Raw genomic sequence first — 20,384 nt, 5'->3', positions numbered from 1 at the left:
CCTTAGCAGAGGCTGGGGGCTGTGGCTGAACCTCTCCTGAGCCTCCCCATCTGCCAGAGCTCCCAAAAGCCACCTTAGAGTCACAGAATGTCCTGAGTTGGAAGGGACCCACAAAGATCCTGGAGTACAAACACCCCAAAAATCCCACCCTGAGCATCCCTGAGAGCCTTGTCCAAACATTCCTAAAGCTCTGGCAGCCTTGGGGTTGGGACCATTCCTTGAGGAGCCAATTTTTTTGTGCAAAAAGGCAAATCTCTGTATGCCATAGCAATTATTGGGGTCTGCAGACCTCAGTGGAGAAGGGTAATGAGGTGCACAAACCTATTCACTGTTGAGCTGCAGTGAAAGCACAAAGTGGCAGCAAAATCCCAAACAAAACCCATGTTTCTGGCCCATCTGGGTGACATAACCTGGAGTAAGAGTTGTAAGAAGCCCCAGTGAAGATGCTCTGGAGGGGTTTTACACAACTTGAGGTGCTCTCTAGCATGCAGACTTTGATAATGTCATGGCATCTGTTCAGGATCTTGGGTAATGAGGATTTGCACAAAATGGTGATTGAATTTCTGGTCTTGAGTGCTTAATGGAAAAAGAACTGTTGCCTTGGGTGCTTTGCTTTCTTCGAGCTGTCTTTGAGACATCAAAAGCTGGCGGAACAGGAAAAAGAGAAACGTTAAGAATGGTTTAAAAATACTTTAATTGTATCTTCTGAAAACCTTTGGAGTGGGGACTTTAGGCGGTTTCTGCCCCTGTGAATACTTGCAGCTGAGTTCAAAATGTGTAAATAAGCACAGGGCTTTGAAGATTAGTTTCCATAACAAATTAAATAAAAATATTGTGTGACAGAATGTTAAGTAGGTGCCATGTGTCACCGGGTGCTTTGCATGAGGGCTGGCTTTTCCCAATTACCTGGCTGCTCCTTGGAAAACAAATACTGGATACTTTGGATACTTTAAACTTTGAGCATGAAAGAGGCAGGGGAAAAGTCCCTTTTTAAGGAAATGCTGGTGAGGAACACTGAGAGCAGGATTCCTTGCAGGACATCTCTGTCTCAGGGGAGGTGTGGGAGAAACAGCCCAGGCTTTCCCCCTCTTCACAAACCTTGATATTCCAACTGGAATTAGTAAATTTGATAGTGCTTTGGACTAAAATCTGGAATTTTCTGTTGCAAATATTTCTAATAAACTGCAGGTAGGACATCTGTTGCTAGACTCTGTTCATCTATGTATAACCATTTAAAATATCCATGTATAACCTGGCTTTTAAAGCAAGCTTCTCATTTTATATTTAGTCTAATGCAAGGTGTTACCTGCAGGTTGCTATTTGGCTGTTGCATTTCAATCAAGTTCTGCTTGTGACAGGTTCACAAAATAAGACCTGTTGCTAGAAAAAGGCCAAAAGTTGGAAAGGAAATTAATTTGTAATGTGCTTTTTGTAATGGATGAGTGATGCACAGAGAAAACACCTGCACTGAAGGACTAACACAGAAGCAGTAAGATATTTGAGATTTGTGGTAGAATTTCAGCTTTTTCCATTTCATATTTCTTCAAGGGATTTATCAGGCTGGAGCAGAGCAGAGGTTGCTCATCTTTACTACCTCATCTAGTCCTGCTTATTCCAAGAATGGCATTAACAGCTTTAACACACTTAATTCTGCAATCCCCTGACATGGGCCGGAGGGGGATTTTCTTCCTAACGCAGCTGGGGGTTGGATCATCCCAACATGTTGTGCTGTGGCTCCCACATGCTGCTCCTTTGGCTGGATAAAACTTGACCATATTCCATGTTGGTCTGCTCAGGTGCCTTAACCAGAATTTAGAGATAATATTTCAGAAGAGAGATAATATATTTCACCTCTGGACATCACCAGGTCAGGATAAAATAAATAATAAATTAGTAAAGCCCCTCCTGCCTGGACATTGAGTATTGGACAGAAAGCTGGGGAAATGTTGGGGCAGATGGTGTTAATTCAGGATTTATTGCTGTCTCCCTTCTCCAGGGGAGCTCAGGCAGGACATCAGGAGATGCTCAGGTGTTCCCTCAGACAGAACACTCTGGTTTGGTGAGGACAAGGGATGTCTTAATCTGCATCTTGGCAATTCACAGCTGGATCTCCAAGGATAAATCCAGGTCCCTGTTCCCCATCTAAAGCCCTTCTTCCTGCTTCTGAAGCCCTGCTTAGTGTTGGTGTTGGCTCTTGGAGTGCTGATTTCAGCTCTGTTCTCTTTCCTGACGTGGAGTTATTGGTGTGTTCTGGGTTACAGAGTTGGGTTTGACCATTTCAGCATCATTTGGACCTCTCAGAGTGAGCGTGGAGATGCTGAGGGGCAGGACCGACCTTGTCCTGGAGCTTCCCTGGGTTTGTTCATCCTGCCCTCCAAGTTACTCACGGTGTTTGCTCTGCTTGGTTTGGAGTTCAAAGCCCAAACCGCTCGTTAAAGCAGTTGTGGGGTGCTAAGTAATGAGTAATTAAACAGAAAACCATAAAAACCTCAAGCAGTAACACTCGTGGGTGCCCTTCTATGTGGACTTGTTGGGAGAGCCGCTGAAGAGCTCGTGTTGGTGCCAGGGCTTCCTCCAGGAAACTCGGGACAGGGTGATAGACAGATGGGAAGCAAATCCTGATTAACATGGAGGGTTGTGTAAAAGTGTTGTTGGACATGTGTTATTGGCAGTACTGCTGTAGGAAATTTGTTTTTTTACTGAGAAAAAACAATTTTCTGGCTTAAATTGGCTGTGCCAGGCTGGGAAGCTCTTGGTGTGGAGTCTCATCACTCCTGAGCTTCAGAAGTGAAACCAAGGCTCTCCTGGAGCCTCTTTGCTGGACTGAGGAAGCAGGAAAGCTCAGTTTTCTTTTGAAGATAAGCATTGATGAGTTGTGAGGATGAATGGTAAGACTCCTCAAAAACATTCTTGAAATGTGGAATTTACACAGAAAGGTGGAGATGAGGCGGAATTTGCACTAAAAGGTAGAGATGAGGAAGAATTTGCACTGAAAGGTGGAGATGAGGCAGAATTTACAGTGAAAGGTGAAGATGAGGCAGAATTTGCACTGACAAGTGAAAATAAGGCAGAATTTACACAGAAAGCTGGACATGAGGCAGAATTTTCACTGAAAGGTGGAGGAGATGAGGCAGAATTTGCTCTGCCAAGTGGAGATGAGGCAGAATTTTCACTGAGAGCTGTAGATAAGGCAGATGCTCCATGGCTGCCCCTTCGCTCCCGGGACAAGCAGGACCAGGTGCCACCTCTGTAACCTCTCAGGCCCCACGTGTGCAGGCTCTCAGTGACACTCACCTGCCTCTGGTGTTTCTCCCCAGTGTGTCCCCCTGCCTGCAAGTCTCAGGGCTGCACAGGGGACGGGCAGTGCTGCCACAGCGAGTGCCTGGGCGACTGCACGGAGCCCAACGACCCCACCAGGTGTGTGGCCTGCAAAAACTTCTACCTGGATGGGAGGTGTGTGGAGAACTGTCCCCCTGGGCACTACCGCTTCGAGGGCTGGCGCTGCGTCACCTTCAGCTTCTGCCAGGAGCTGCACAACAAGTGCAAGAACGCCCGCGAGTCCGGCTGCCACGTCATCCACAACAACGAGTGCGTGCACGAGTGCCCCTCAGGGTACATCATGAACTCCAGCAAGTGAGTACCTGGGCTGCGGGGAGAAAATTGGGGTTTTTCTCCTCCTTGGGCACGGGGTTTGGGTGGTGTGTCAAGAGCAGGAGTGTCACTCTTGTGCTGAGAGTGACGCAGTGTCGTGGTTTGACACAGTACCCCCATGAAAATATATTCTCCCCAGTGGCTGCTGTGAGATGTGACCAGAAATAGAGCAAAACAGGCTCCAATTCAGGAATAAGGGACAAAAACTTTATTAACTTACAATATGTAAAAGAAACAAACAGAACTCAGAATAGAAATTTTACAAAAACGTTCCTCCTCCCCCCACCAAATTTCCAACACAGCACAGTGAGACAAAACCTTGGATTCTCAATCAATTTACCACCCTTCAGATAGCCAACTGACAGTTCATCACCACCCTTCATATAATCAATTCTCAGCTCATCAAGAAGAGAGGAGTCCCTCTTGTACCACAGGCTTCCCCAGGAAACGCAGTTGAAACTTCTTTATTCAAGAGAACCACGTGGTTTTTATAGAATGATAGGATACATTCTATTTGATTGGCTAACTAACAAAAACATCTTCTGTAAGTAAAAATGAGACTTAATCTCAGGGTTGTGGGTTTGAGCCCCACGTTGGGCACCACCTGTAGGAGTTCAGAGTTGTGGGTTTGAGCCCCACGTTGGGCGCCAGTGTAAGAATCCATGTCTGGATGGGCTGTTTGGGTCCAACCCAGCCGGCTGGGGACCCCAGCCCACATGGTCTCACATAGATGAAAGCAAAAGACGAGAAGTGCTCTTCTCCACATGGGGATGAATTTACAGTAAAAACTGAAGATGAGGCAAAATTTGCACTGAAAGTGGGAGATGAGGCAGAATTTTCACAGAAGGGTGGAAATGAGGCAGAATTGGCACTGACAAATGGAAATGAGGGAGATTTTGCACTGAAAGGGGATGATGAAGCAGAATTTGCTCTGTCAAGTGGAGATGAGGCAGGGGATGAATGTCCTCTGTTTATTGACTTGGGATGGAAAAACCCACATGGGAAGCACTCGTGGCTCATGGCAGGAGACTTTTACACCTGGGGGAATGGAGGGTGGAGGAAGAGGACCATGGCCAATGGGATACCAGTGAGGAGGGGTGAGGGGAGGGACTGACCAGGGAAGAGACCACCAACGCTGATAATTAGTGGGGGGAAAAGGCAAAGAACATGTGGTCATAGGATACAAATCATGTGAAAAGCAAAAATTACCAAACATCCAGTGCAAACAACTAAATAACTGTTTAGTGCAATACAACAATCAAACATCCAGTGCAAACAAGTAAATAACTGTTTAGTGCAATCTTCCTCATACACCATCCTTGGGAAGAACAGACAGAAGAAGTAGAAGGACACCACCTGCAGATTGTTTATACATAACAGGTTATCACATCCTTACAACTCCCTAAAAATTGTCACAAGCCACTCTGAGAAACGCTCGCTGTTTCTCTCTCTCTGTCCCATAGCATCCACACAGGAGTTGGAGCAATCACCTGGCCTGCTTTAATATGATTTACAAACTAATGCCTTGCTAATTCAAGCCATTAAAAGCTCTCCCTGCCATGGGCTGGTAGTTTATTTTTGCCTTGCTTGCTGTTAAGTTTGGAAAAAGCGAGAAAGGGAGATGGAGAGAGGACAAGGAAGAGCATCCACAGCGTGGGAGGAGGGAGGTGGGCAGTGGATTTAGCAACCCCGCTTCCCTCCCCTCTGGAGCAGCCTCAGGCCAGGGAGCCAGGCTGGAAAAGCACAGCAGGGAGAGGCCGTGGCTAATGAAGAGAGCACAGCGTCCTCGGAGTGCTCGTTCTCAGAATATCAGTCCCTCATCCCTGTAATTACTTTCATTGAGCAGGTTCAAGCTGTGCCAGACATAAATGCACAATGTAACAAACAAGTGTGGCACGAATCAAAGCAGGGAACAGCCATTCTGTCTATTCCCAGGGGGTTTTGACAAAGGAATTAAATAATTTATGGTGCTGAGCTGTTTATCACTGAAAACTTGGTTGTTTGTCCCGCATTACCATTCTAGATTGTGGTGAGTCAGATTTCCTATGAATATTGGTCACTTTGTGCTTGCATGTACTTGCTCCTGCCATAATAATTTCAGGGAATTCACTCTTAACAGGACTTTTTATGCCATTTCCTGTTTTGTTTTCCCAAAGAACCAACAAGCAGCCCCCAAAGTGGCTGTGCTGGTTGTGCAACAGCCCCGTGGCCTCCCCTGTGCTGTTCCAGGCTGCTGCCAGTGGGACCTCACAGCTCTGCTCCCTGCTTTTCCTAGAGCATTTCTTTCTCTGAACTAGTTGGGAACACATTCTTGTGGTGGTGTGACCAGGGCAAGCCATCAGCTCGTGCTATTTAAGCAGTATTTCCCCAGAGCACAAAGCACATTCTTGCCTTTTTTTAAAGCAACATTGTGTGCAGTCCTCAATCAGAGGATTCCCAGATGAAGGGCCAGCTCTCCACTCATCAATTACACGTTTGGTTAATGATTTTGAGATGAATACTGGGCTGGGATTTATTATTTTGAAAGCCCTGGGATGGAGAGCACTGGGCAGCATCCTAGCCAGTTGCCTCTTCATAATAATTCAGGTCACTTCGTTTTGTAGGAAGGGATGGAATGATTCACCTTTGAAGTGTGGAAGTGGCAATTTAAGACTGTTTGAATTTATTAGCAGTTATTTTCAAGGCCAGGCTGGATGGGGCTTGGTGTGGAAAGAGGTTGGAATGGGATGAGCTTTAAGATCCCTTCCAACCCAAACCATTCCAAGATTCTGTGCCTCTCTTTGGAGTTCCTAAAAAGCGAACCCCACGATGATTGCTCACTCAGCTTTTGGGCACTGCTGGGGCCATCCTGCCTGACCCTGCACCCCTCCTGTGCTGTTTTGCAGCCTGCACTGCACGCCCTGTGCAGGGCCCTGCCCCAAGGTGTGTGACTTTGGCAAGGAGAAGACCATCGACTCGGTGACATCGGCGCAGGAGCTGCGGGGCTGCACCGTGGTCAACGGCAGCCTGGTCATCAACATCCGCGGGGGAAGTAAGTGGGGACGGCTGGGTAGCCAGGGAAACCTCCTCAGCCTCAGAGGGACCCAGAGAAACCAGCACAAAGCAAAGGCTTTCATTTGACTGTTTTTGTTAATTGATTGTTGCCAGTTCTCCTGAATTAACGTAAAGAAATTAAATATTAATGTTTATTAATTGTCGCGTTCGCGTTCTCTGGAAAAATCCCTTTGCCCAGGATTTTTCTCCTGGGAAGATGAGAAGCCTCATAAAAATGAAAACAATGCTTATCTCATTTGCTTCTCCTCTGTTTTGCTCATGTGGGATGTGTTTGGGGATTGTTTGCCCATGGATGATTGCTTAATTGGTTTTTAGTGTAATTTTTACTCTTTGGCCGATCAGTGCCAAGCTGTGTCAGGACTCTGGAGAGAGTCACAATTTTTCATTATTATCTTTTTAGCACTCTTTTTAGCATTTCAGCATAGTAACTATCCTTTCTGTATTCTTTAGTATAGTATAGTATAGTATAGTATAGTGTAGTATTCTTTAATATAATATAGTATCGTAAAATAATAAATTAGCCTTCTGAGAACATGGAGTCAGATTCATCATTCCTCCCTGCCACGAGGATCTCAGCAAATACAATAATTAATATTGTTAAATATGAATGTTTGGGCTTTAATTGTTTAATATTCATGTTAATTATTTCATATTCATATTAATTGTTTCATATTCATGTTTATTGTTTCGTATTAATATTAATTTTTTAATATTAATTTAATATGTGGATGTTTCTCTCTGTGATACCAGAAAACTCTTCCCAATGTTTTCCTCTCTGTAGATAACATAGCAGCTGAGCTGGAAGCAAACCTTGGCTTGATAGAAGAAATCTCAGGTTACCTAAAAATCCGCCGCTCTTACGCCTTGGTTTCCCTTTCCTTTTTTCGGAAGCTCCATCTGATCAGAGGAGAGACACTTGAAGCTGGGTGAGTTCTCTCAAAAGATGCTTTATTTGAATGTTTTGAAGTACCAGGAGTGCCACTTCTATCAGGGTTATTTGTATTGGGAAACAATTCCCAAGTTATTTTTAAAAGTTCCTCTGCCCGTGGCTTGTGCCCTGCCAGGGCAAACAATTTGCATTCATTTTTCTTTGGTGCCTGAATTAGTGCAAAAAGAGTTTTCCATGCATCCCCTCCCAACCCATCTTTTCATTCTTCTGTTTTCAGGAATTATTCCTTTTATGCCTTGGACAACCAGAATCTTCGCCAGCTCTGGGACTGGAGCAAACACAACCTCACTATTGCACGGGGCAAACTCTTCTTCCACTACAACCCCAAGCTGTGCTTGTCAGAAATCCACAAGATGGAGGAGATCTCTGGGACTAAGGGGCGTCAGGAGAGGAATGACATAGCCCTGAAGACCAACGGGGATCAGGCCTCATGTAAGAGCCTCAAAATAAAGCTTTGCTTCCCTTTCCTGTCCCTCTGCCTTGCTCTCCTCATGCTGCTCCTTCTCCCAGCCCAGCCCATGATGCTTTTCATGGGTTTTTCATTCCTTTTCATCCCTTAGATAAAGCAGCAGATGTGCCCCTTTTCTGTGCACTCACTGTCACTGTGCTACAAGTAAAATTCCCCATGAGATCTCCCTCTGGCACCCTTGGTCCCACAAAACCATGGGAGGTTTTGGGGGCTGGGAATGTCTTTATTCTGTCTTTTTGAAGAGTTTAGCACAACATAACCTCAGCCCAGGCTGGGACTTTGTGTTACTGCTGAGTACCTGATTAATAGTCATAATCTGCTTTTCCCATGTCATGAGGCAACATGGAATAAACACAGGAGAAACAGGATTTCCACCCATCCCTGCAGCCACGTGAGGCAATTGCCATGACAACAGGCAGGGAAAAATTTCCAGCAATTTTTGCAATGCCTCTCTGAGGTTTTTCACCCAACAGCTTTCTTCAGGAACAACAATCAGACAGCTCCTGTGTCAGCAAACAGCACAGGGTGGGCTTTGAAGTTCTGCTGCTGAAGATGGGGTTCTGCAGACACTTATACTGCAAGAAATGCAGTCCTTCTGCACCCCCAGTCCTGCTGTTTGTTCCCTTTTTGTGCCACCAACAATCCCCTTTCCCTCTTTGTACCAGGGCTCTGTTGTGGAAGTAATCAGGGGTAGGAAAATCCAGCTCTGTTCTGGGCTCGTGGTGTCTCTCTGCTCTGATTCATTCTCAGCCCCACAGAGATTCACCTGCACACAGGAACAGGAGCATGTGCAGGTGGTCATGGGCCCCTTGGAGCTCAGGATATTCTGTGGAGGACATGGGGACAGGGGCAGTGACCCATCCATGCAGTTGGGTTGTGGTTCTGGGAGATCACAAAAAAGCCCAGCATTGACTGAACTGGGATTTCAGATCCTGGCTCACAACCTGCAGGGCAGCTTGGGCATCCTGTGGCTTCACTGTCCCTCTGCTTTTGGGGACAGCCCTGGAAGAAGAGCCCAAGGTCCTTTCCCACCCAGAACATTCCAGGATTCTGTGATTTCTGATCCTGTCCTCGTTGCCCCTCATTGATGCAGCTGTTTGCGAACAGACCTAAAAAGTGAAGGTCTTTCAGTTGACTCAGTTTCCTGCTCTGGTTTCCCACATTTCATCACCACAGGCAGCCAGGCCAGCACAGAGAGAGAGGGGAATGCAATGGCTGTGACCTGAAACCTGGTAGGAGCAGTGAAAAACACACACGGAGCCTCTGGGGCACCAGAGCTCCAGCCGGGCACAGGCAAGGAGCACAAGGAATCAGCTGTCTGTAAAGTTCATCTCCTCCCATGGGACACTGAAAAACTCTTCCCACATTGGGGATGAACCTGAATTTGGGTAGATCCAGCTCTGCCTGTGGCTCCTGGGCTGGTGTTTGGTGTGAAGGCAGCTGGAGGAGACAGTTTTGCATTTCTCTTTGCCAGCTTTACCCTCACCCTGCTGAGCTGGTGCCACCCCCACCTCAAACCACAGCTTGCCAGGTTGTTTGGCTTTTTGTTTGCTTTTATATTTCAAGCTCAGCTTTCACACTGGCAGCATCCTGTTTACTAAAAAAAAAATAGAAAGGGGAAAAGAAAGCTCCCCAGTTTGTTCTGGATGTGGTGCCAGTGAAAGAAATGTTCTTCCTCCTGTTGCAGCTATTGCAGGAATAGCAAATTCAGTCAGAGCCCCTTGAGCTGGGGGCACAAAACATGTCATACCCTTGAGCTCCATCCTCCTGCAAACTCCTCCTGTTTGCAGAGGGACCTCACTGCTCCTGGGCAAGGCTGGAAATTTGTCTGCATCATTTTTGTGGCCTCTTGCCTTCTGTGCAAACCATATTGCTGTGCAGATCACCATCAATTGTGAAATGTGTTGCCTTTAGATTTCTCACTTTGTAGAATTTAGTTGAGCTCTTCTTCAGAGTCATTTTCATGAAATCATAGAAAAATTTAACCTTAGGAGGGCATTGATACCAGCCACTGATTTGAGGTAGGAATGGCTGCCAAGTAAGATGAGGTTTTACTGGGCAGCTCTTCTCAGTGCCAACATCCTCACATTCATCTTAAACTTCTAAGATAAATAAAAACAAAATTTAAATTATGTTTGATGCTTCATTTTCCAGCATCAATAAAACTCTTGTCACTTTTCTCACTTGTTACAGGTGAAAACGAACTGCTGAAATTTTCTTCCATTAGGACTTCTCATGACAAGATCCTGCTGAAGTGGGAGCCCTACTGGCCCCCTGATTTCCGTGACCTGCTGGGGTTTATGCTGTTCTACAAGGAGGCGTAAGTGACCCCCTCAGTGGCCTTGCTGGGCTGCCACCAGCAGCAGCTGCCATTCAGAGCTGGATGTTAAACCCGCTGGATGGGCAAAGCTGTTCAGTCTCTGATTTTGTGGCTCCTGCACTAAAGTTTCCAGTGATATCCTTGTGTAAAAGTGTTCATTGAGATCCCTGAGTTGTGCACAGTCACAGTTCCTCATTTAAGAACAATCCCAACTTTAGTTATTCCTGCTGTTCTAGACACACATACTCAAACCGTGGAGTTTCTCATCTCCTAACAGTTCCTCATTTAAGAACAATCCAAACTTTAGTTATTCCTGCTGTTCTAGACACACATACTCAAACCATGGAGTTTCTCATCTCCTAACAGTTCCTCATTTAATCCAAACTTTAGTTATTCCTGCTGTTCTAGACACACATACTCAAACCGTTGAGTTTCTCATCTCCCCACTCTCTCTGTGGAATGCTGAGGGTTTTATCCCCTTTGAGGTGGGAAGGATTCTTGTAGAATCAAGGTAACCCAGCTGATTTTCATAAAACTCACAATAATCAGTCTGGATTTAGTTGTTGGGGTCATGTTGGGCACAGATCCTGCTCTGTGATGCTGTTGGAGGCCCAGGTGACAAAGCTCGCAATGCCTCCCTTTCAGAATAAATACAATGAGATAATTTTACTTTATCTGAAAGGTAAAGGGTGATAACTTCCAGTGTGCCTTTAGAAATGTTTTTAAGAGCCTGATTGAGGATTCTGTTAATTGGAGCCTTCTCTTTCCTCAAGTCCCTACCAGAACGTGACGGAGTTCGATGGCCAGGACGCCTGTGGCTCCAACAGCTGGACAGTTGTGGATGTGGATCCCCCACCACGCTCCAACGAGCCCAAAGCCCAGGCCCAGCCAGGCTGGCTCCTGAGGGGCCTGAAGCCCTGGACACAGTATGCAGTGTTTGTGAAAACCTTGGTCACCTTCTCCGACGAGCGACGCACGTACGGCGCCAAGAGCGAGATCATCTACGTGCAGACCAATGCCACAGGTCAGTGCAGCACCCCTGGGCTAAAACCAGGCCTAACTGACCCTGCTTGGGGGTTAGCCAGGAGATTTCCCACTGCCCTGCTTTGGTAGGGAGGAATTATCCAGAAAATTTCCCACTGCCCTGGAGGAATTATCCAGGAAACTTCCCACTGCCCTGCTTTGGTAGGGTGGAATTATCTAGGAAGCTTCCTTTCAACTGCCCTGCTTAGGTAGGAGGGAATTATCCAGGAAACTTTATTGAATTATCCAGGAATTATTTAGGAAATTTCCCACTGCCCTGCTTTGGGAGGGAGGAATTATTCAGGAAACTTCCCATGCTCTGCTTTGTAGGAGGGAATTCCTAAACCAGGGATGTGATTCCACATGGTGCTAATGGTCACCTCTTCCATCCAGTTTGTGTGGCCTCATTAAGATAAGGCTGGAGGAGACCTCCAGGATGATCCAGCCCAGGCTGGAGGAGCCTGCTGGGTGCCAGGGAATGCTTGATTGCCATAGAAATGGGAATTTTCCTGTGCTGGCTCTGAGGGCAGTGCAGTGACTCTGTCTCTTGCCCACCCCACAGTTCCGTCGGTCCCGTTGGATCCCATCTCTGTCTCCAACTCCTCATCCCAAATCATCCTCAAGTGGAAGCCTCCCTCAGAGCCCAACGGGAACATCACACACTACCTGGTGTACTGGCAGCAGCAGGCAGAGGACAGTGAGCTCTATGAACTCGATTACTGCCTCAAAGGTGAGTGCCTGCTTCTCCCTCCAGCCCTTTCCCTCAGTCTCTCCCACAATTGGGGTTTTCTCTTGCTCTGGGGTCCTGCTGGATTCAGGACTGTTTTTCTGGAATCAGCTCTGTCCCTGTTCTCTTGCATTAGGTGCTGCTGCCAAGGTATGTGCAAAAGGTCTAAAAATGTTTTTCATAAAGTAATCACATGTTTTTTCTTTTGGGGAATGTCCCTTCTGCCCTTGCTCCTTTTAAACTGAATTATGAGTTTAATAGCAACAATGGAGATAGTAAAGTTAAAAATTTGGGTGCTGTTGGAGCTCAGGGCCAGGTTAATTTTTGAAGGCAGCTGGTGCCTGGTTTGGAATTCCTTGAGAACACAGAATTGCACTGAGGACTTCCAAAATCTCACCTGCTGCTCTGTGTTACCTGAACTAGGATAAGCAGCATCCAAGCTCCATTGCAAAACCAGCATTTTTGAATTAAATTCCTGTCAGAAAGGAGGGAACTGTTCAGCCTGGGTGTGAAATATGAAATGCCCAAATGTGCCATGAATCCTGTGTACACTGATTTGGGATCTTTGTGTAGGATCAAACATCTTCTGCCAAGCCAGGCACAAGTGACACTAAAACTGTTTTGTCCCAGGATTAAAGCTGCCCTCAAGGACCTGGTCTCCTCCTTTTGAATCTGAAGACCCCCAGAAGTATAACCAGAGTGAAGCTGAGGATGTCAGTGGGGAATGTTGCTCCTGTCCTAAAACAGACTCCCAGATCCAGAAGGAGCTGGAGGAATCTGCTTTCCGCAAGACCTTCGAGAATTATCTCCACAATGAGGTTTTTGTGCCCAGGTGAGAACATCAAACAGGGCTTAGGGGCAGGGAAATGTAATTGAGGATGAAATAAAATTGTAATTGAGGATTAAATAAAAATACCAGCTTGGATACAGCCACATTGCCAGGCTTCCATGAGCCTGCCTAGTCCAGCTGGGTGGGGATATTGGAATCGGGAGAGCAGAGCACCTACCACAGATCTTCCTGCAAATTGGGAAGCTCCTGCTTTCATTTCCTGTCCCTGAATTCTCCTCGGCTCAAGAATAAAGTGAGAATCCTTAACAAACAGCCTGCAGCTCATCTGGCATCAGATGATGCCAAAAATAGCGATTTTCTTTTCCTGTCTTGAAATTTTGTGGTCAAGTTTCTCATTGAGTTGCAAAGAAAGGAGAAGGGCAGTGTACCAGGCCACAGCCTCGTCCTCCAGCGTGGTATTTGTGGTCTCCCTTCACTTAGTGTGGGAAATGCCTCCAATACCATGAGGAATGTGAGGGCCTGGGTGGTGAATGTCCTGTTTGCAGTGGCACACTTGGTGTCACATTAAGTGGTGTTGAATGTCTTCACACTTCATCTGCAGCCTTGGGGAGGAAGTGCTGGGGAGCAGGGTAGGATCTGTGGTGATTTACCCTCTTCCCTCTCATGCCTTTTGTGCTCTAAATTTATTCTCTGCTTGCTGCCCTCAGCCAGCAAAGCTGCATTTGCAGCTGCCTGACAAAAGCTGGGTCACTGCACTGAGCATTTTCCCTGGGGTTCCCTGCCCTGGTGCCTGCACTCCTCACCTGGAAGCTTGAGCAGAACCCCTCATTTTGCTGTTGGTGCCCATCAGGATGAGCTTCAGTGTGCCACAGGATGCCAGGACATGACACACTCTTAAAGCAGAGGAGAACCAAGCCAAATGCAAGAGCCAAACTCCTCCTGATGCAGCAGACAATTCTGACACTCTGAGTTCTTTTTTTTTTTCCCCTCACCCCCAATTTTATTGTGCAGCCAGGCCAGTTTCTGGGGTATGTATTTTAGGAAGAAACCAATCACCAGGATGTGCCACCTTGTCAGCCTCCTGAGGAAGAAATCCCCACATCCCATGGCCAGCTAATCCTCTAAAACAAGGCAGTGCTGGAGAGGCCTCCCTGCTGCCACGTGCCCTGCTTGTCCTCCCTGGCAGCTCCAGGCTGTCAGCACATAAATCAGAATTCTTCTTCCTGTGAATGCTGTGCCATCACCTGCTCACAGAGCCTGGCAGGGAGCAGGGAGTGTGGTGTAATTTACTTCAGGTGCTTTTTTTGTGGCTCCTGAGAGTTCAGTGACCTCTCCTGAGGTGCTGTGTGGGCTCTCCTGGAGAGCAGGAGCTTGCCAGCCACGGGAGGAATGTCAGGGGTGAGGCCAGCAGGGAACAGGAGATGCCAGGGCAGCAGAATCACAGCAGTTTCTCCCTGATATCTTCTTGTTTTCCATGTGCCATTTGTGCCCTCCTGCCCTGCTCCCAGCGATCTGATCCCTGGGCAGGATCCAGCCTCAGTGCAGGGCTGATCTCACCCTCTGGAAATCACAGTTCCTTCCCCCTGGGCATGTTGATTACCCACTCCAGGAGCCACTGTCACACCTCCTGGGGCTCAGCTTTCTCTGGCAGTGACAAAAAGCCAAACTAGAAGTTCAGGAATGCTCCTGTGCTCAGGCAGAGCTGGCAGTGCCTCACTCCAGGTCCATTTGGGGCTGAACAAAGTGGCCATCTTTGTTTGTTTGCTGCTTTGTTTCTTTCCTGGGTTATTTGCTCTCATTTTGGAGGAGTTCTGCTCAGGTTGGAGCTCAGGGCTGGTCACAGGCTGGCACAGGGATGGATGTGTGGAGTCTCCGTCCCTGGAGACAGACAATCAGACAATCCCCAGAAGTGCCTCCAGCCTCAGCCCTCCATAGTTCTGTGGGGAAGATTCAGGAAAAGTCCTGAGAGGCAGAGAGGAGCTCAGTGGCTGCTGTTCAGGGTGTCATTCCAGGTATTCCCTCCATTCCTTCACCACAGGAGCAAGAGCACCCCCAGTTTTCTGTCTCTCTCTATCACACACGTTTGTGCCATTCCTAATATTCTTGGGGAGCAAGATCTGAGGAATGAATCACTTTAAAAGTTATTATTTTCCTCTGTGTTTCCCAATTCAGTTAATTGTACAGACAAATCTAAAGTGCTTTGGCCAGGCCAGCTGACCTGGGGCAGTTTCAGAGGTGTGGAAAAGCCTGGCTCAAGGTACCAAAGACATTTTTGGAATCCCCCAGCACAGGCCATGCTGTGTGTGCTGAGATGTCACTTCCAGCCCCCTCACACCCCTGTGAGGACAGGAGGAACCTGGACCTGAGGGTTTCACCCTGGAGCTGCTGAGATGGCCTCAATGCAAATTACACTGGAACAACTCTGAGAAAAATCAGATGTTTGAAAACACAGAGAATTTGGCAAGAAAATTGCTGCAAATCCAGGATAATAAATATGGGAAGATTGGGGATTTACAGCTTCAAAAGCTTTTCTTAACTTACTGTGACTTGAGAAGGAAAGAATTCTTGCATTTTACTGTGTGTTGCATCAGTGGTCAAATTACTGTTTTACTTGTGAAAAACAAAATTCCCTTGAACACGAGGATCAGCTGAATTCACACTGGATAAACAGAGGGTGTAGCTTTGCTTTTATGCAAACCAGGTCCTGTTTGACCATAAAGAATCCTTCCCAAGGAGGGAGGTGGCATGACCCAGAGCTGGGTCCCTGAACTCTGCCCCATCCTGAGGGGACGCTGCATCACACAGGCTGAGGGAACAGCAGCTCCAAAAGGAGTTAATTAGTAATTAAGAAAGAGAAAACTTAAAACTGGAATGTGTTTGCTGAACCTGCCTGTAGGATTGATGGGGGTATAGCACAGTTGGGAGGGACGGAGACGAGAGATCTCTGCAGCCAGGTCGTGGAAATTGCATTTATTGCAAAGGGCCAAATGCAGGCCCCTGCTAGGAGCTGCCAGCCACAGCTCAGAGCGGGCCCCAAAGAGGGAGAGAGAGAGATAAAGAGAGTGGTAAAGAGAGAATGAGAGAGTAAAAGAGAGGATCAGAGGGTGAGGTTCCCGTTACAATACAATAAATCTTCTTCTGGTCTTGGAATTTGGGGTTTATTGCAAAGGGCCTGGGTGCAGGGCCCTGCTGGGAGCTGCAGCCACAGCTCAGAGCAGGCCTGAGAGAAGAGAGAGGGAGAGAGGATGAGAGGGAAAGAGAGTAAAAGGGGTAAGAGCTAAGAGAGCAAAGTTCCCGTTACAATACAATAAATCATCTGTGTTGAATATTCTGATTCTCACTAACCAATGTAGTACAATATACAAATCCTACAGCATTTCCATGCAGCGTATAAGAATCTTTACATTACCATACTGTGCTACATTTTAAACCCTAAAAACTCCTCTTTGGGCCCCTTCTGCCAAGCTGACAGGGTCTGCTCAGACCCTTGGGCCTGTCTGCAAGCAGAGGGTGTTGTTCTATCAAAAGGGGATTACCTTCAGCCAGCCACGCCATTGTTTTCCTGTTGTTCACTAACTGAGGGATCTCAAAGCTTGCTTTCATTTCAATCTCGCTTTCAGTTTCCATATTCTCAAAATCTTTTGCCAGGCAATCATAATTTATAAGGCTTTCCTGTTTCATCTTCCCCAACACCTGCCATCCTTACGTGCCATCAGGTGGATGAATATTGTGTCCTGGCTCTGAGGGTGGGCAGGCCCTGGCACAGGGTGCCCAGAGCAGCTGTGGGTGCCCCTGGATCCCTGGCAGTGCCCAAGGCCAGGCTGGGCAGGGCTGGGAGCAGCCTGGGACAGTGGAAGGTGTCCCTGCCATGGCAGGGGTGGCACTGGATGGGCTTTAAGGTCCCTTCCAACCCAAACCATTCTGTGATGATGACAACTCTGTGAATATTTGTGTTGTGTGCGGTGTTTAGGTTGAGGACATCTCAAACTCTGCTTTTGGCTGGTGCCTTTTGCCGTAGGAGGAGAAACAGCTCCAGGGAAGGTGGCAGAGACCTGTGAGAGCAAATCCCTGTTGGGGCTGGGGCTGGCCATGGCCTGGTGGTCAGAGGTGGCAGTGGAAAGTTCAGTTCAGCAGCAAAGATTTGCTTCAACAGCTTGTTACATTTTTAGAGCCTGGAGATGCCTCAAGTGTGGGTTCAGATCAGGTCACTCTTTGTACCCTTTAATAGCTGCACACGCATGCACACACACACACACAAAAAGATCATCACCCCCTTAAAATACATGGTCTGGATTTCAACTGGCATTAATTCCTTTTGTGTAACTGAATACAGTTACTGATTCACCACCTTGGTTAGTTCCCGACCTGGAATTCCCCGTGGCAAATATGTGGCAGCACATGAGAGTGTTAGATTGAGCACTTTTGGAACAGTGTTAGATTGAGCACTTTTGGTTTGGTACTGATCCCTTCTTCTTTTTTTTTTTTTTTTCTTGCCAAGAAAATGAAATTTTTGCATGTTTCTTAATTCTGTTGAATTTATTCTGTTTGTTTGCTGACAAAACCTGATATTAAAGCTGGCTGGTGGCACTCAGGTGCAGACAGGGAAGGTGACATGGTCACACTGCAGGTGCTGGTTTTACAAGTGAAAAAATCACATTTTCAGACTGAAATGCAATAACCTGAGCAGCAACATTTGGTTAACAAAACCACACAGTGAATATGTAATCAGAATGGAGTTCTAAATGCGTGCCTTGAAAAGGACTTAATAGATTTGATCTCTTGGGAAGAGGTTAAAATGCTTTGTGTATCCATCGAGGTTCAGCCTTGGAGGTGAGAGTGGCAAATATATTCCAGAGAGCTGGGACAGTGGCCTTTTGCTTTATAGATGCAAGTTGGTGACACTTGGGACATGTGGCACATCTGAGGTCACTGAATGGGGCCGTGGTGTGACCTGGTGTGCTCAGGCTGCAGCTCCAAAGCATTGCAACCCTGCCTGAGGCATCTGTGAGGCAACCTGGTAATGTTAGACTCAGCTGAGAGACCCAGGGGAACTTGAATTCTCAAGCAAACACTTGAAGCTTGGGTTGGTTTATTTTTATTTTATCTCTCTGTGTGCAGTTGTGCAGATACAGAATTTTGTAAATGTGACAGTGTTCACAGGGGTTTTTGGATTGGGGAAGAGATGAGGATCTGACTCCATGTTTCACAAGGCTTGATTTATTAGTTCATGATATATATCACATTAAAACTATACTAAAAGAATAGAAGAAAAGGTTTCATCAGAAGGCTAGCTAAGAATAGAAAAGCAAAGAATGATAACAAAGGTTTGTGGCTCGGGCTCTGTGTCCGAGCCAGCTGACTGTGATTGGCCATTAATTACAAACAACCACGTGAGACCAATCCCAGTTCCACCTGTTGCATTCCACAGCAGCAGATAACCATTGTTTACATTTTGTTCTTGAAGCCTCTCAGCTTCTTAAGAGGAAAAATCCTGAAGAAAGGATTTTTCATAAAAGTTGTCTGCAACATGTAAAGATGCATGTCTTGGTTAAAAAAAAAAATCCTGAATTTCTTTGTTGCTTTGCAAATATCAGGACATCTCAAACTCTGCTTTCTGGCTGGTGACTTTTGCTGTAGGAGGAGAAACAGCACAGGGAAGGCAGAGGGAAGGAGGGAACGTGGCAAAGACCTGTGAGAACAAATCCCTGTTGGGGCTGGCCGTGGCCTGGTAGTCAGAGGTGGCAGTGGGAAGTTCAGTTCAGCAGCAAAGATTTGAGTTTGGACTTTTCAGTGGCACTCAAAGTTGGAGTTTTCAGTGTCCCTCAAAGTTTGTGTTTTCAGTGGCACTCAGCTCTCCCATGTTACGTTAACCCTTCCTGCCCAGCTGGATGTGTTGGCACTGACACTGACACTAACCTGGTGCCCGTGTTGTCCGACAGGCCATCGAGAAAACGCAGAGACCTGGGCTCCGTGGCCAACGCCACCGTGGTGTTCCCCACCATCCCAACCTCCCCCAACAACTCAGCAGCTGAGGGTGCAGAGGAGCAGAAACCCTTTGAGAAGGTGCTGTCCAAGGAGTCGCTGGTGATCTCGGGGCTGCGCCACTTCACCGGGTACCGCATCGAGCTGCACGCCTGCAACCACGACGCCCAGGAGTCCCGCTGCAGCGTGGCAGCCTATGTCAGTGCCAGGACCATGCCAGAAGGTGATTCTGTCCCTCAGCCCTTGGTGGTTCCTCCCAAAATGCTGCTTTTCCCAGAGGAGGCAGCTGCAATATGTAAAACAGGGCTGTCCGTGTGTCCTGGTGCGTGATGGTGTTCACAGGGGGTTTAGGATGAGGGAAGAGATGAGGATTTGGCTTTATGTTTCAGAAGGCTTGATTTACTATTTTATGATATATATTACAATAAAACTATACTAAAAGAAGAGAAGGTTTCATCAGAAGGCTTAGCTAAGAATAGAATAGAATCAGAAAGAATGATAACAAAAGCTTCTGTCTCAGGCTCTGTCCGAGCCAGCTGGGCTGTGATTGGCCATTAATTACAAATAACTACATGAGACCAATCACAGATGCACCTGTTGCATTCCACAGCAGTAGATAACCATTGTTTACATTTTGTTCCTGAGGCCTCTCAGCTTCTCAGGAGGAAAAATCCCAAGGAAAGGATTTTTCATGAAAAGATGTCTGTGACACTGCTGGGAAAGGAGGATGGGTGAGGATGTGAATTTTGCCCAAAGCCATGAAGCTAAACCTGATCTTGAACTTGGTTCTAGCTAAGGCTGATGACATCGTTGGCCAAGTGTCCCATGAGCTGGTGGAGAAGAACACAGTGCACCTGAAGTGGCAGGAGCCAAAGGAGCCCAACGGCCTCATCGTGCTCTACGAGGTGAACTACGGGCGCCTTGGGGACACCGAGGTGAGAGTTCTGTCACAGCACCTTTGGGGGGAGGTTCTGGGGTCACAGCACCTTTGGTGGGAGGTTCTGGGTGCTGCAGGAGCCTCGAGGAACTCACAAGGGAGCTCTGGGTGCTGCAGGAATCTTGGGGAGCTGTCAGCGAACTCTGGGTGGTGCAGGAGCCCTCAGGAGCTGTAAGAGAGCTCTGGATGTTACAGGAGCCCTCAGGAGCTGTCAGGGAGCCCCAGGTGCTGCAGAAACCTCCAGGAAACTCTCAGGGAGCCCTGGGTGCTGCAGGAATCCTGGAGAGCTGCCAGGGTGCCCCAGGTGTTATAGGAGCCCCCAGGAGCTGTCAGGGGCCCTGGGGTGCTGCAGGAGTTTTGGGGAGCTGTCAGGGAGCCCCCAGGAAACACTCAGGGAGCCCCGGATGCTGGCAGGAGCCTCCAGGAGCTCTCAGGAAGTTCTGGCTGCTGCAGGAGCCCCCAGGAAACTCTCAGGGAGCCCT

General features: G+C 47.4%; 1 protein-coding gene across 1 annotated transcript in view; it reads left to right on the top strand.

Annotated features, from left to right (window-relative positions):
• INSR (insulin receptor) overlaps positions 1-20,384 on the top strand; it is a 62,714-nt gene that overhangs the window by 30,191 nt on the left and 12,139 nt on the right. The window contains exons 3-12 of the mRNA XM_063160891.1: positions 3,318-3,633; positions 6,537-6,682; positions 7,487-7,631; positions 7,872-8,086; positions 10,317-10,443; positions 11,217-11,467; positions 12,029-12,196; positions 12,824-13,025; positions 18,923-19,188; positions 19,758-19,900. Of these exons, the coding sequence (XP_063016961.1) occupies positions 3,318-3,633; positions 6,537-6,682; positions 7,487-7,631; positions 7,872-8,086; positions 10,317-10,443; positions 11,217-11,467; positions 12,029-12,196; positions 12,824-13,025; positions 18,923-19,188; positions 19,758-19,900 (1,979 nt within the window). The remainder of the gene's footprint in view (positions 1-3,317; positions 3,634-6,536; positions 6,683-7,486; positions 7,632-7,871; positions 8,087-10,316; positions 10,444-11,216; positions 11,468-12,028; positions 12,197-12,823; positions 13,026-18,922; positions 19,189-19,757; positions 19,901-20,384) is intronic.

The sequence above is a fragment of the Melospiza melodia genome, chromosome 7, assembly GCF_035770615.1.
Source record: "Melospiza melodia melodia isolate bMelMel2 chromosome 7, bMelMel2.pri, whole genome shotgun sequence".
Taxonomy (NCBI): Eukaryota; Metazoa; Chordata; class Aves; order Passeriformes; family Passerellidae; genus Melospiza; species Melospiza melodia.
This window is presented reverse-complemented; position numbering and strand designations above follow the sequence as displayed.